The sequence below is a fragment of the Citrus clementina genome, unplaced genomic scaffold, assembly GCF_000493195.1.
Source record: "Citrus clementina cultivar Clemenules unplaced genomic scaffold, Citrus_clementina_v1.0 scaffold_7, whole genome shotgun sequence".
In the NCBI taxonomy this organism is placed as follows: Eukaryota; Viridiplantae; Streptophyta; class Magnoliopsida; order Sapindales; family Rutaceae; genus Citrus; species Citrus x clementina.
The window spans coordinates 20,771,653-20,788,507 of NW_006262075.1; the positions used below are offsets into that span (position 1 = coordinate 20,771,653).

The 16,855-nt window shown below is 31.3% G+C and overlaps 1 protein-coding gene across 1 annotated transcript; it reads left to right on the plus strand.

Moving 5' to 3' along the window:
* Positions 1-7,968: 7,968 nt before the first annotated feature.
* LOC18037404 lies at positions 7,969-9,781 on the plus strand. Its single transcript, XM_006428116.2, has one exon. It carries the CDS (start codon positions 8,185-8,187, stop codon positions 9,505-9,507), a length of 1,323 nt encoding a protein of 440 aa, XP_006428179.1. The 5' UTR covers positions 7,969-8,184; the 3' UTR covers positions 9,508-9,781.
* Positions 9,782-16,855: the final 7,074 nt, after the last annotated feature.

Genomic DNA, 16,855 nt, shown 5'->3' on the forward strand with positions numbered 1-16,855 from the left:
AAATATGATGTGATTTAGTCTTAAGATTGAATCCCTATCACCAATCTCATTGGAAAGTAAATAATTTTTCTTCTATTTTATATTTTTGTTGGTTTGAGTGATTCTAAGTAAAAGTTTAGTGATTGCACTGCTCGCATTCTTATTTCTTATTATGGGCATTGTTTCTCCTTTTCAGATTTGGTGCCATTTTAAATATTTTCCAGCTCCTGCTTGAGTATTGCGGAGAGTGTTTGTTGAATATTAAGGTTATTCTTTGTGCACATTAGTAAAGTTTCTAGAAATGAGTTTCAAATCACCTGTATGGAACAGGTACTCCACCTTTACGTTCCTATTAATTGTTCAAGTGTTCTTTTCTTCATGGTATTTACAATTTTTTGGGAATATTTAAAACCTAAAAATTTCCTTTACTAAAAATTAAGTTATCATTTACTGGCAGGCAACTTAGAGGTTAAAATCATATCGTCAAGAGTGTGGTAGTTAATTGTTTTCTTCAATCTTGATTGATAATAATTGTTTTGTTGCTTTTGCTTTTAAGATTTTATTTTGATCATGTCCAATACTTATAGCCCATTTGAGAGTGTGGTGAGGTAGCTGAGCTGCCAAAGCCCAACTACTAAAGTGTTTGGTAACACTTGTAGCTAGGCTTTGGCAGCTTAGCAAATTTTTTTCCCAACTTCTACTCCACAACTGTACCTTTTACTCCATAGTAGCTGCACCTTAAAAGCTACAACACCTTACTCGCAAACACACCCTTAATTACTTAAAAAAAGCCGAATGGTTTCTTGATATGAGTTGTCTACCTAGCTGTCTAAGATACTGCTATAGAAAGCCGTTCATTTTAATTAGGTAATCTTCATAATTTGTGGAGAATAATGCTTTTTTTTTTTTAAGTTTGCAATTTGTTTTTGATAGTTTATTTTATCTTTTGATTTTTTTTCCCATGGATTTTGCTCTACACACACACACACACACACACATACATACATACATACATACAAGGAATAACAAAATTCTACTAGTATAAGGATTAATCAATATTTTTTTAACCCTATTCTAAAAGGTACTTACTATATACATTGGAGAAAGCTATTAAGCCATATGGCTTAATAGCGTTTTGTCATTATACTATTAAACTGGCTTAATAGCTTTTCCATACTTTAATAAAGTCATTAGTACTCTATGTGTGTGTGTGTGTGTAAAGCCCAGGAAAGCTATTAAGTCGTATGATTTAATTGTAATAGTTGGAGCCCAACGATCCAATATCTATTGTCTACTTTAGGCACACTACGATTTTGTATTAGGTTTGGCAATCACAATGCATCTACTTAGTTAGGAGAGCCCAAGGCATATAAGATAGTCCAAGAATTCACTCACCAGCTTATAAGTTAGTCCAAAAATTCACTCATTATTGATGAGGGATATTAAATCAACAGTGTAATGACATTATAATAGTTTTTCCAAACTATAATGAAGTCTCGGATTGTGGACTAAATCAATATTACATATCCAATAAAGCAATTAAGTCATTGGACTATCAAATCATATGATTTTGATAGCTTTCTTGATCATTACACTATTAAAAAATATGGCCTAATAGCTTTCTTGAACTTTAACAAATCTAGGATTCTAAATTAGAGCTATATATATATATATATATATATATATATATATATATAGAGAGAGAGAGAGAGAGAGAGAGAGAGAGAGAGAGAGAGAGAATCATTCTCTAATGAGGATATCCTTAAAGAAATTTGATATATTAGAGATTGTGTTTTTTGTCTGTTAGCGTATTAAAATATATGTTTTTATTAATTAATGGTATCCGTACTTTGTTGTGTGTGTATAGTTTATTCTTAACTTTAATATGGTTAGAGATTCCTGATTGAGACATTTCTTTCTCTAAATGAGTTTTCAATTAGAGATTTTTAACCATATTAAAGTTATGAATAAATTAAAAAAAAACACAAATTTCAATAGACTAAAGGATTAAATGTTCTACATTGAAATTTGTGTTTTCTTTATCTTTTAGTTTACTGATAATTTTAATATGACTCTTTATATGTATGTATGTATGTATATATATAGACAATCAATCAGGTTCCAATGAGGGTTCCTGCACTTTGCTCATGAAGTGTAGGAACATTATTAACTTATATGGTGTGAGCCAGTGCTTATGGATGGAAAAGCTAGGTTGTTTCTTCTATTAACTTGTCGTTTTTCTTCGTGATCCTCTTGTTGAGATGCTAAAAAATGTGGTGGAGGTTGCAGCACCAAGTCAAACCCCATTCACTACAATCTGTGCCTGCCATTGCCAAAGCTTCTATTGAAACCGGCATGATTTTGTTTAATCAAGCAATGATACTCAAATTAGCTGTACAAACATAATTGATTCTTAGAGAATTTCTGTCACTCTCGATGTAGATAATTAGATAAATAGCACCCAGAATAATATGATTTTTAGAGTATTATCAAAAGATTTTACTCTATAAATATATAAAAATAAAAAATTACTCTCCAAATACTTATTTACTTACCTATGTGGCAAATAGATAAGTGAAAAACTAAACTTCCTCCTAAAAAATTTTCCTAAAAATAAAAAAATAATTGTAGTTCTCTTTCTTCAATAATGACAAAATAAAAAATAATTAAATATTTATTAATGATGGGGAAATCAATCGTCCATCTAATTTAAAAAATTTTAATTAAAGAGTGATTTTCAAGATGTGGTTCTTCACAATGAGAAGTAAAATTTTATTTGAAAAACCTTTTAAATATACTCTTATATATATATGAGTCGGAGGAAACAAACCAATCGATTCTTAGTATGCATCACGAGGCTAAATGGAATAATTCAAATGGAAGTTTGGACTTTGAAGGGATAAGTGGAATTTTATGAAAATTAAATAAAGCAAATTAAATGCAATTCTTGTGATCATAATTCTATTGACTTTTTTATATATATCATCTAATCTCTTCAATATTACAGTATTATATATACATGATAACAAAATTGAAGATGCTTTTTTTTTGTGTAAGTTATATTTTTTAAAACTAATAATTGTAAAAAATAATACAAAAATGAGTAACATACAAGTGGACCATATGGGATCAATGTCTTATTTTCGCCTTGCTCATGAAAGCCGTAATTAATTGACCACTTTATTATAAATTTATTTATTGCATTAGATTTCCGAATTCTGATGTTTTCTACAAACTTCCCTGAGACTTGATAGAATAATTAAATTATGTTACATGGTAACACTTCAATTATAATTAGTTATGTTATATTAACTGATCCTATTTATCTTTATAAAAAATAATAATAATAATAATCTCATCAGACGGCTGCATTCGTTCCTTTCTTAACGGATAAAAAAGCATTCATTTGGAGAGATTCTTACCTTCATTGGTTTTTTTTTTAATAATAATAATAAATTTACATAGTTCTTATTACAAGGAAAAGTTGTGAAGAATCACGTATCATAAGAACACACAATTGCCGCGCGAGTTGCGTAATTGCATGCAAACTGGGGAAGCCATGATCCAGAATCAGGTGGGAAGTAAAGAGAGACCAGATCCTGAAGCATTAATTATTTATTGCTTTATCAAAAAGAAGTTGAAAATGGATCTGACTCTGATATTTCCTCATGCATGGCCCTAATTGTAAAGAGCCTATCTCATTGCTTTTTTTACCATGTGCTTACTAAATGGTGGGTTCTCTGTAAAGCCAGCGGAAACATCGTAAACCTTTTTTCGCTTGCGTTTATTTTGTAACCAAATAACAAATCTAAAATCAAGAAATCCCAAAGGCTATACAATATTTTTTATATTTGTATATACGTTTCTTTACTCTCGACCGAAAGAGTTTAGTAACTAAAATGTAGCCTCACGCAAATAAATGATTAGAAACAAAAATTAACAGAATCCATAATTAGGGAATCTATTGGCGTCGAGTTAGAAATTAACAGAATGTATAGAGCAAATTACAACCAAGTCCCAAATTAGCCATCATATGAGCAATGTAGTTACTTTTTCTACTTATTTTCTTTCTTGTTTCAATGTTTTTTCATGAATAAGTTATATGTTATTTTGTTCAAATTCAATTATTTTTAATTTTGTATTGTTATAACTTAAATTTTTAAAAAATACAAATTATCTAAATAATTAATATACGGAAGGATTCTCCTAATTTAAAATTTTGATTTAGAATAGTGACTCAATTTTTTACTCATTAGATTCCCTCAGTCTAATCTAATGACAGATAAATGGAAACATAAACAGAATAATGAAATTATTTAGTTCGAAATTCTCGGACTATAAGTAGGGCAGTTGGATTGCCTTTAGTTCTTTTTAATTTGTTTGCAGCTTATTGTATGCAGCAAAGTTGTAGCCTTTGATTCCTATCCAAAGGCCACCATATATACATACACCATGTGTATATATATAAGTATATAACACATTTTTAATGAGTGTTCTCACATTTTATTAAAGTGGAGGAAAGCTGTTACGCCATATAGTGTAATAATATAATATCATACTTTAATTGTAATGCTTAATACAGTATTATACAATATAGTATAATAATTTTTCTACACATTAATAAAGTAAGGGAATCCTCACAATATATGAAAGCATACCGAAAACATGGCCTAAGAAACTCCAGACAAAGGAAAATTAGGATGAAAGCGATAATCAAACCAATGACTACCAAAGATCCAAGGAAAAATCCAGAGAAGCATTTCAAAAAAGTTGAATGACTCATGGAGATGGAGTCACTTTCAACAAATCATCATTATTCATTGTTTTATTAGTATTATTATTGGTGTGACGATAGTTTCAATATATTGTGGTATGATGAATTTGAATGGCAAGTAAGAAAATGGGAAAGGATGAGAGGCCAATTTCCTTCTACAGATTTAATGTAGTGACTAATAGCTTGCTTGCTTTCCTCTATTCGGCATGTTAGAAGGTTAGATAAGTCAGAAGGCTAGACAAGTTAGATAAGTCAAGCCTAGGAGCATGAGTCAGCAGATTGTTAGTTTAAATGTTTTGATAAGATTGTATAGTTATGTCATTGTAACTGCTACTGTAACTTCTATGTCTGCACTAGTCTATAAAATTTGTGGCTGTAACTCAAGTATGTATGAAATACAAAAAAATAATTCCAGATCAGTTTCATGATTTTCTTTCTCCGCGCTCAGAGCGCATATACTGCTCCTCCTGAATGAGTAAGACCGATCCTTTAGCCAAATAAGTTTCAAAGATTGAGTTAATAAATCAGAATTATGGAGTCGTTGATGCTTCACCAAATCCTTCATTTGTTTTGAATTAATGCTAATTACCTTGTTCTGGTTTTAACTGAGCTCTTTTTGTATGATTTTTTTTTTCTTTTTAGTTACATTTATCGTTCAACAAATAATTCGAGAAAATCCTAAATGTACAACTGTGGTACTGAAAGCAAGCCCAATGGCAACCAGGCACCAGCCTTCTTCAGCTGAGGGGGTAGCGTCAAGTCCCGATATTATATTCTAGTATAAGAATAGAAATTTAAGGTGTGCCATCCATAATAAAATCAATCGTGGTTAGTGGCAAACAGATTCTAAGTTATAAATGTCTATAAACTTCTGATTGTAAAAAGATATCAGAGAGTGTGTGTGTGTGTATGTGTGTGTGTATATATACTGACATCTTTTTACAAAAAAATATGTATGTATATGTTTCGGAGTATGAACAAAATCTTTAGAGGAAAAGCTTCGTTTTTATACTTAATATAATTTCTACATCATCTATGTGAGCGTATTCATCTCTCTCTCTCTCTCTCTCTCAATCTTCAAAAACTCCTCCTGCGTGCTGACTTGTGCCTAATTTCCTTTATTCGTAGAAATTATTTTTAAATTTTGTTTTCGTTTCTTTTTCCATTTTTCTTTCTTTACGTGCGAAGGCATCTCGATCTTTTTTCTGCACATATCTACATGTCCACATGGTGGTTTGGACTACTTTCTTTAATTGTTTTTTCGAGCGTGCAAAAACATGTTTTTTTTTTTAATAGATTAATCTGAATCTCTAAGCTCTAAATCTGAAGAAAGCACACTTTGTTAATCAATCTTAGTATAAACTGAATTCATTAAAAGTCTGAAGAAGTATTATGGGGACACTTTAATGTGAAGTGTATGAATTTTAGGGGAAGTACTATTTTTCTCTCGGCTCGTTAATTCGATGATATTTTTTTTACCGAACTTGTTAATTATGATTAATTACAATTTAATTGTAATAATGGCCTTTTTATTTGAAATCCTATATGAGCAAATTAAATTTCCATTTATTTGTTAAAAGAGCTTATGAGAAATTTACCCAAAAATCACAAGCACGGACGTTACTTTCGGGCTTTTTTGTGCACTGTTCGGATTTACAATATGATTCGCCAAACTTGCACGATGAAAAAGTCAAAATTCTGATTAAAGTTTCATTCTATCATCTCAATTGTTTCAGAAATATATGAGAATTTAAATTAACAACGACCATCTGTCAAAATAAATAATCATAAATAATTCACGATGGCCATAGTGTGCCCCGAGAGCGTGCTTCTCTTATCGAACACAAAAATAGTTAATCAGCTTGACTCTACATTAAAGACAAAAAAGAAGTGAGCATTATCATTGACTCGACTGAGGTGTGAGGATAAGAATTCTGTGATCTACGACCTAAGATTTATAACATTGAATAAGTAAGCTTCTCTTCATTTTGATAATCGGAATCTCCAACAAATCAAGCGGTGGAATTTGCTTGATCACCATCAATGGTAGAGCTCGAAATTAATGAAGGCGGGGAGCGAACCATTGCCTAGGATTCTCAATTTCTTGAGTCATAAAACATGGGAGCCGGAGCAGGATCAACGTGTATCGGCCCCATCAAAATGGGTTATTTATTTTAGTGATTTCATAGATGGGAAAGCCAAAGAAAAAAATTGTCAAATTTCAGTGCACATAAGTCAACTGTTTCAACTACTGGTCTCTCACCGGCACACTGGTGATTGATTATTATAATTCTATTTTTGGGTTTTAGACCTCGTTACAGCACCAACATTTGAGTCAAAATGTTTGTCAAATACAAACAAATATTGTTATCATTGCCTTCTTTAATTCATTCTACTTTTGGATTTTGTTAGGCTAGTGATCTTATCACGCGATTTTGGAATCTAATATTCAATCATATTGTAGAGAAAATGTGCATTACACCCAAGCAGATTTATGAAAATTTTATTCGATTCCGTCCTGATGTAACATTGAAGTCCCCATATTTCTTAAGTGACATATCAAAGTCGGCCGTAATATCTCACATCATCTAATTAATTAGAAAGTGCTAATAAAAGAATACGCATTAATGAGTTTGTTGTTATAATTAAAAAGCATCTAAAAGTAAAATCACTAAGTTTAGGTTTTAATGTGATATCAAATTGGAATAGGTTGGTTTGTATGATATGAAATTCTATGTAACATTATGTCTGTCACGTTAATCCAATCTAAAGCTAATTTTTCGTCAATATAAAATGGCATTTTAGGTCATGCCAAAGCTACGAAAGTTTCACACTTGGCTCTTCAGAAAATGAAAGTCTTTGAACTTAATTAATTACCAATTCAATTATTTTATAAATTTTAAAAATAGTTAAATATGTTATAGTTGCAGGAACCAAGGATTGACCAATGAAGTCTTATGATCAAAGCCTCGAAAAACACCTAATTATTTTTTTATTTTAACCCAAGTTGTAAAAATTCGTTATCAAATTAAAAAGCTCAAATTGACACAAATCCAAACAAAGATGCATATAGTTAATTAATTAATTAATAATTTCACTCCATTATTGCTTAAGAGAGAGTACTGAACAGAGTTAGCAAGCGGCTCCGAAAAAGGCCATGAGAAAGAAACCGCGTTAATGAGAAAGCGTTGCCTGTCTGCTTGACCATGTGACTCATCTCATCTTTGTTCTCTCTTTACTTTTGCATTAAATTCTTCAACTGTGTGGAATATATAAGCCCTTTCCCCTTTCTCTTTCTTACATAAATTTTGGATCCAAACTATACCAAACCTATCATACTCTGAAAAGGCCGGAGAGGCTTTGAAATCAGGATCCAAACTTTTTTTATTGGAAAATAAGGATCCAAACTTGGATCTTCAAGTTCACAGAAAATGGCTCGACTCTCGTACTTGAGTTTCAGAAAAGTACTCTATGTTTATCTTATTCTGTTCCTTTCTGCTGCTTCGATTCTTCTTTCGGCTGCTGCGGTGTCCTCATCAAAGAATGAGCTTCAAAGAAAGCAAATTCTTGGCGGCAGCATCAGAAGAATGTTATTAGATGCTGAAAATGATGAAGATTTGCAGCAGCAGAAGCCAAAGAAAAAGAGCAGCAGCAACAGCAGCAGCAGCAGCAGTGGCAGCAGCAAGAACCAAACCAAGCTGATCAAAGCCACAAATTCTAGCAACAACAAAAACCAAACCAAACTCACCAAAACCAACAACCTGTCGAGCACCAAGAACCAAACCAAGCTCATCAAAACCGCCACATTGAGTAGTGGCAACAGCACCACTAATCTTAAAAAGCTCAATTCCACATCATCAAAAGATCAAAAGCCCTCAAAATCTTTAGATCCCATCAAGCTTAGTAGCTCCTCCAAGAACAAAACAATTACCAAACCCACTTCCCCAACAAAAAGCCAAGCTTTAGTTGACAAGAAGCTGAGTGGCCTCAAAAAGACCACAAAAAAACCCACCAAGCCTGTAAGCTTGCTTGATCAAATTGACACTGAAGATGATGATTTGGTTTCAGATATCAGAGATCTGCCCGTCAAGTTTCAACAGACTTTGTTACCAGACCTTGAGAGAATCTCCACAACGTCAAAAGCTTACATTAACAAATACAACAAAGAAATCACCAAAGGGTTCAAACCCATTGTGGGTCACAAATATGCTGCCACCATTGCCTCAATAGTCTCCTTTGCTTTCATTTTAATCCCTCTAATTTTAGTCTCTCTCATTTTCAACCACTTCAAAGCTTATTTTTCCCTTCAAAAAATCTTGATTTTCATCCAAGTTTATCTCTCAATCTACTTCTCCATCCTCTGCTTGTCTTCACTTGTCACTGGGCTGGAGCCTCTCAAGTTTTTTTACGCTACTTCGCAGTCCACGTACGTTTGTTTACAGGTGATGCAAACACTGGGTTACATTTTTTATTTGCTGCTGCTCTTGATGTATTTGATTCTAGTGTTTTCCACTGAGTGTGGGCTGGGCTCGAGGTTGCTGGGCTTGGGCCAGACGTTTGTGGGCTATGCTGTCGGTGTGCACTACTACGTGGCCGTCTTCCATAGGGTGGTGTTGCGTCAACCGCCCAAGACTAACTGGAAAGTTCATGGGATTTACGCCACGTGCTTTCTTGTGATCTGTTTGTTTGCTCGCGCTGAGAGGAGGAAGAAGGCTTACTTGGAAGAAGGTGGTGAAGAAGGCAAGAAAAGTTAAATTAATTTCAAGAGTTAAATTTTTTATTCAATAAAAATGATGTATAATCTCAGCCAATTAAAAGATGAAGAAAATTGTAATAATAAGAATTTTAATTGGCTAAGAAAATGCATTGCCTTTTTTTCTTTAAAAAAAAAAATCATTTGGGTAGGTTTTTTGGGTTTATTTTCATTTTGAATGTTCAATTGATATATAGGGATGTATAAACCATTGTGATGACAACAAACAATGGTATAAATCTAGAGAAACGAGAAAATTTGGTAATTGCATTGTATTTGATTTCGTTATAAATATTTCTCTTTGTTGTTGAAATTTGAATAATATATAAATAGGAAAAATAAAGATTGTTATTTGATTACAAATATAGATAGCATAAACAAGATCTATATGATTTTACTAGTTTTTTTCCATAAATATTATTAACTATTTTGACATTGTAATTGAATTTTTTTCCATAAATGAAATTACTTTACCCATAATAATAACAATAATGATATGTCCAAAAATGATATAAAAAATGGTATATTATCATTAAAAGATAAATAATAATTAATTACATGAAAAACAATTATTACAATATCACAATTTGATTATCTTTTGTGATATTTGTACTAAATTCATATATCAGTATTCTAATAATAAACGGGTAATTTTTAAAAACCTCCCCTGAGCTTAGAGGCTTTTGCAAGTAGATGGTGAAAATTATTTTATTTGTAAAAGACCCCCTACCGTTAGTTAAAATTTTCATTGACTAACTGTTGACTTTAAAAAGACAATATTACCTCCAATAATAGTTTACGTCAGTTAAAATTTCCTTAAAATCTTAAAAAAAATAAAATTACAAACTTAAAAAAAAATATATTTTATATCAAATAATTAAGATTTGTAATTTTATTACAAACTTTAAAAAATTACATTTTTATATCAAATAATTAAGATTTGTAATTTTATTACAAACTTAAAAAAAAGTTTACGTCAGTTAAAATTTCCTTAAAATCTTAAAAAAAATTAAAATTACAAACTTAAAAAAAATTATATTTTTATATCAAATAATTAAGATTTGTAATTTTATTACAAACTTTAAAAAATTTACATTTTTATATCAAATAATTAAGATTTGTAATTTTATTACAAACTTTAAAAAAATTATTTTAAGATTTGTAATTTTATTTTTTTAAGATTTTAAGGAAATATCAATAACTTGATTATGGTGAAAATAATTATTTTAATTACTTATGAAATTATAAATATTTAGAATTATAAATATTGGGGGTAATATTGTCTTTTCAAAATCAACAGTTAGTCAATAAAAATTTTAACTAATGGTAGGAGACTTTTTACAGATAAAATAATTTTTACTATTTACTTGCAACAGCCTCAACCATCCGCAGAGATTTTTAAAAATTACCCAATAATAAACTAAAAAGAAATCTTAGAATCCTCTTTTGATATTTATGAGAGCTGGCAGTCTGGCACAAATGTTTATGTTCGTAGATTGGATTTACTTGTGAAAAGGAGCTTTTTCCCAGCCCTTTGTTGGCGACGAAATCTAGCACTTGGTCACGTGCCACATGGAGAGTATTTGTCACGACCGGTAAAAAAGCAAATTGTCGGTCTCCGTATCATTGGAGCGTGTTCTGTGCTCAGTTTTGTTCAGGTGGGAGACTGTACAAAGCTGGAGCTTGTTTCGGTCATTTAACTCGAGGAGCTACCGACGGTTTTGATGTGCTGTGTCGGTGGATATTTTGCCTTACGGTACAACCGACAATAGCTTGCTGACATGTTATTGTTGACAAAATTTGATGCTCTTTCGCCTCTTGTTAGAATTAGAATTTAGAAATAATGAGTTTTCATGTGGGGACAGACTGCGGAATTGCATCCCACATGAATTGACAATCACTATCATAAAAATCAAGAGGGTTTGATGAGTTTATATGGCCATTGATCAAAATAGTGAAATACCACGGTCCCACTATATATCAATTTCAGTTAGACGAAGATGACTTGACTAGATCTTTTATTAATTAATTTGTATGCTTATTTTGTAAAAGAGTAATGATATAGGCATAAATTTTTGTATAAATTTACCTTATATAAATTAATATGACATGATAAAATTGATTGTATTAAATATCTCTTGGCCCATATAATTTATTTTTATTATTTTATATTTTCATTTAACTAATAAATTAATGTCACATCAGGTTGTATAAGTTAAGTTTGTACAAGAGTTTGTGATTGTATCATCTGTCTTTGCAAAAAGTTTTGAAACTCTACTTTACATAATTGAGACGAGAGCCTTTTTTTAACTAGAAGTTATAAATGAAATGGCACCTTCCAATAAAATTAAGGGCTAATTGTGGAGTGTTGACTGTGACAATCACTACAATAAAATTAAAGGTTAATTGATGAGTCGATGAAGAAATGTCGAATTTTCAATGAGTCGATGAAGAAAAAAATTATTTACGAGGGCATTGCTGTTGGAAATAGAATTAAATGCCCTCGGAAATAAGATAGGATAAACCTATTTACTTTTATTTTCAACTGTAACTTGCCTTCAGAAATAAAAAATATACCATCAGAAATAAACTTATTTTGTTGTTTGATGACCCTCTTTATTTTATTTTATAATATTATTTTATTATTTTTTAATTATATTGTTGAAATATCTATATTAGGAAAGTAACATAACAAACGTAATGATAATATACAAAACATGTTAAATATAACTTCATTAATTTCAAAAATTCGTAAAATCACATTCACAATTAAAAAATACAACAAAATATCAATCTTATAGTATCTTTTACATAAAAAATATCCCAAATATATAGACAAAATTATATCATCATATCTTGAATATGTTCAATCATTCTATAAAATAACTTCTTTAGTTTCTGAATCGTTTGCCTCATCCTCACCCATCATCATTTCCTTCCGTCAAAACAATATCCCAGGTAAAAGAAAGAATTTTAATCGTTATTATTATTAAAATAGAAACTTTATAACAATGTAATAAAGAAACTGAGACTTATGAGAATCAACTAAAAACATTATAATAAAAAGCAACTCTATATCGAAGCATAGTCTCGATTTCATAAAATCTACTAATCATTCTTTCATCCACGTATATTATAAGCTTGTCCATAATCACTTTGAGATCATTTCCTCATCCATAATTCATCAAATAACAGAGTAATGACAAGTCACCAATCATTTTTCATGAGAACTCAAAACATAGTATGTACCCATTCACATAATCTATTAGTAAAATGAAATAAACAACCTATACCTTCTGAAATGGTTCTTGTGCTAACGCTCTCCAACAGATGGATACTTCTTAAAAATGCCCCTCCTAAGCCCTGACATATAATCTGGAAAACGAATTTTCACATGAAGTTATATGGCATCTTTAAGCTTCTGTCTTGTACATGTATATGAAAATTGTCTTCCTTGAAACGAGCAAATAATGTTCCAAATTCTTCCTTTGGATATTCAGAATATTTAACATATAGCCCATTGATGCTGCTGTTGAAGATGACACCAATTTCACTTACAACTTTTAGTGTTATGATCCTTATAATTTTTGATAAAAAGTATTAAGTAAATTTCAAGCCATAGAACTAAAAGAACTAAATGTAAACTACATACAAAGCCAGAACATGAAATTGATTTTACCTGCCATCATATATATTTAAAGCTAGACCATGCCCTTGAGCAACTCCTTTGTCCTTTCCTCGACCAAATTTCTTCCTTTTAATATGTGAAGCTGATACAAAATCAAATAAGAGGTAAACTAGCCATCAATTTGAATTTAATTGTACATTCAAAATTAAATTATTACCTTCATCAATTGTAGTAAAAGATGAAGCTTCATCACCAATTATAGAAGCTGATTCAGTATCCCTGTTATATGTGCTAGCTTAAGACTTTCCTTTGCCAGCAACTATGCCATTTGATCTTGTAATTTCAGTCGTCTTTTCCCCTTTGTTATAAGTTTTTAGAGACTTCCTTTTGTTTATAGCTAGAGACTTCCTTTTATATATAGCTGGAGACTTCTTTTGATATATAGTTGGAGACTTTCTATTTTTAACCATTCTATCAACTTTATCCTGAAATTCCTCTAAGGGACCTTTAAACTTGATAAAATTAGACAACTTCCAAAAATAATATGTATTAACTAGGGATGATAAAAATCCTCACGGGGATGGGGACTCTCGAGGATTTTCCCCATTCAGAGAGGATATAGGGACGATTTTATATTCAATTTGTTATTCAGATAAGGGACAAGGCGATTATTTGTCCAGCTTCTTATTCGGGGAAAGGACGAGGATGAGGTGGAATCCTCATCCCTTCCCCATTTCCTCATTTTAATTTTATTTTTATTTTTTAAATTATTATTGAACAAATTGTAAAATATTAAATATTGGTATAAATAACAAATATCAAAATGTTTATTTTATTAAACATTTGGGCCTAGTTGACTAGTTTTAGTTTTAAATTTTTATTCTGGACATTAAAAAGGCTGGACAAGATCTTATTTTATTATAATATTCATTAAATATTTTAAACTTTTATCTAATAAAACAAAAGTAAAAGTAAAATTGTAAAACCTAATTTCTAATTTTCGACAGTAGCTAGCAGCCGCCTTATCTAAACTTTTATTTAAATTTTTATTTTAATATTATTAAATAAAAATGTATTAGTTATTTGGGAATCATGAACCCTCCGAGATCCTCTGTTATTATCGGGAGGGGACATGGATTCCCTCAAGCAATTTTAATGGGGATGAAGACGGGAACATATGCAGAATATCGAGAATAGGTGTGGAGATGTTGGTCTCCTCTCCTCCCCATTACCATTCCTAGTGTAGTAGTGTTAGCTAGATTTTGAAACTCTATTGCAAAAAGCCAGAAGCCAGTAATAAAATAATTCATAAATGGTGAAAACAATAGCAACAGCAATAGAGTCATAAACCGATTTATATAAGTATTCATGCATATTATCAAAAAGAGATGTAAAATGCATACACTGTACAGAAGCATAATAAGTCATCATTTTTAATCAAGATCCATACAATCCACAACATTCCTTGTTAACTGCATGTCATCTTCATCATTCTCAAGATTGACACGTGTATCATCACATTTTTATCTCTTCTTCTTGATATGGTTCTTCGGGAAAAGACATCTCATAAAGCTTCCTGGGCTTGTTATCAACTATAGCACTCCAAGAAGGTTCTTTTATCCCTTTCATATAATAAACTTGGAGTGCTTGGAATACCAACTTAAAATGCATTTGAGAGTGTTGTCAAGCAAGCGAGCTGTTAGGATTATCAACATTGTAATAGTATCAGGATTAATTAATATCTTTCTTGGCGTTATTCTAAAATGGTACGTACTCTACACACACACACACACACACCCTAATGCGACTAGGGACATTAGTTAAAGTTATATTGCTTATTGTATTATAAATAGAGGAATTACTCATCCGGTGATAAGCAGGTGCATACATACATTTATGCATACTATTTAAATATATTTTGTGAAGTGAAGTAAATTACTCCGGTCGATCGTTAATCTCTCTCCAGCCAGCAATCAGCAATCATGGTGCATGTGGAATGTGACAGTATTTTTTACTTGGAAATAGAAGATCTTGATAATCGTGACATTGATGAATCCAAATCTTCGATTACATTTTATCTACATCCGAATTCTTCATATAAAAAAGAATGGTAGTATCCAAACTCCTCAAATTCATCGGATGCAAGTAAAAATAAACAACTTGTGTACAGAATTGAAGAGTATGTTGACGTTACCGAGTACTATGCGGAGAATATTGACGTAGATGAAATGCTATCAACGGCCGCACCCACCGCCGCTCTCGTCACTTTAATCAGTGAAAAAGCGCCGGTGGCCCTTGAGCCCGCTGCATCTCAAGATGAACTCAAAGAGTTAGCAAGTGACGTAATTTTTTTATCTTGTCGTCGACTTGCTGCCAAACCTAACATTAATAAGTACACATTCTTGATTGGCATATGCGCACGATATCATATCTCTACATCTGTAGATGAGGCTGACATGAAGGAGTTACAAGAATACAAGGGAGCTGCTGCTGCTGCTGCTGCTGCTGATGATGAGTATGATCAATCTCTAATGCGTCTGCCGATTATAATAGATGATGGTTATGATTTTTATGAACTTAGCCAAGAAAACTGTGCAATTTGTTGGGACAAGTATTTGCCAGGATCTCAGGTGATTCTTATACAATGTTTGGATGAGCTGGACCACCTGATCCACAACAAGTATCATCAGTAGTTATCTTCCAGAGGATCTGACGCAATTGCAATTGTCGTGCCATGTTCGTACCAATTTCATTCAAATTGCATTGCCAACTGGTTGAAATCTACCAATTCTTGCCCTTTCTGCAGGTTTCAGATTCCCTCCTGGGCTTTCTTCCTTTCTATTCTAGTTTTGTTTGATTCTGAAATTCATTCAGAAAAGTCTTGATTAAGCTTCATCATTATTAATTCAAACAAAATAAATAAATAAATATAACCACTTGTAAGCATGCACATAGATTCTTTGATTTTTTGCAAATTTCCAATTGTAGGCATACAAACACACACACGTGTGTGTGTGTGTGTAATCAGTTAGGTTCTAATGAGGATTACCCAACTTAAATACTTTAATTGTACCATATATATGACTCTTTAGGTTGACTATAAGCAATAAAAATTAAGCTAACAATTAATACTATATATATATATAACTGACTCGACTAATTTTACATTTGTCTCAATTAGCACAATGGCAAAGAATGCAGTCTGAAAATTGATTCCAAAGAAAGAATCATATTAACTAAGGAACAAACACCATATCCATGCATGTTGAAGATTACCAACCATTAATCCTAATAATTTTAGCTAATTATTTAACGTGATGCACGCGTAATTCCTAAATTAATATTGATGATTGATTTTGTTTGATTAATTTTAATTAATTTTCTCTTAAGGGTATGCGTATTCTTCAATATAAATCGGATCCAAAAATAAAATTTAAGAGTATTGAAGTGCCATTGAAGTACTATGTATTCCCATATCTCGTTTTTTGGCATAAAAATATATATCTGGTTTAACCACAGGAAAATTACTATAAACGCTATAAAAATGGTTATAACGCAATACAATAACTTTTACACTAAAACCAAAAAGAAAGCTGGCCCTCTCTGAGGGATCCCTATGTACCAAAAAAAACAAAAAGAAAGCAAACTAGTGCTCAACGAAACAAAATCTAAGATACATTTGGAAGGAAAAAAAAAAAAGTGGTAGCTACCTTAATCCCAA

What these genes read in the sequence shown, in the direction of transcription:
- LOC18037404 (XM_006428116.2), top strand. Translation starts at nt 8,185, where the DNA reads ATGGCTCGACTCTCGTACTTGAGTTTCAGAAAAGTACTCTATGTTTAT.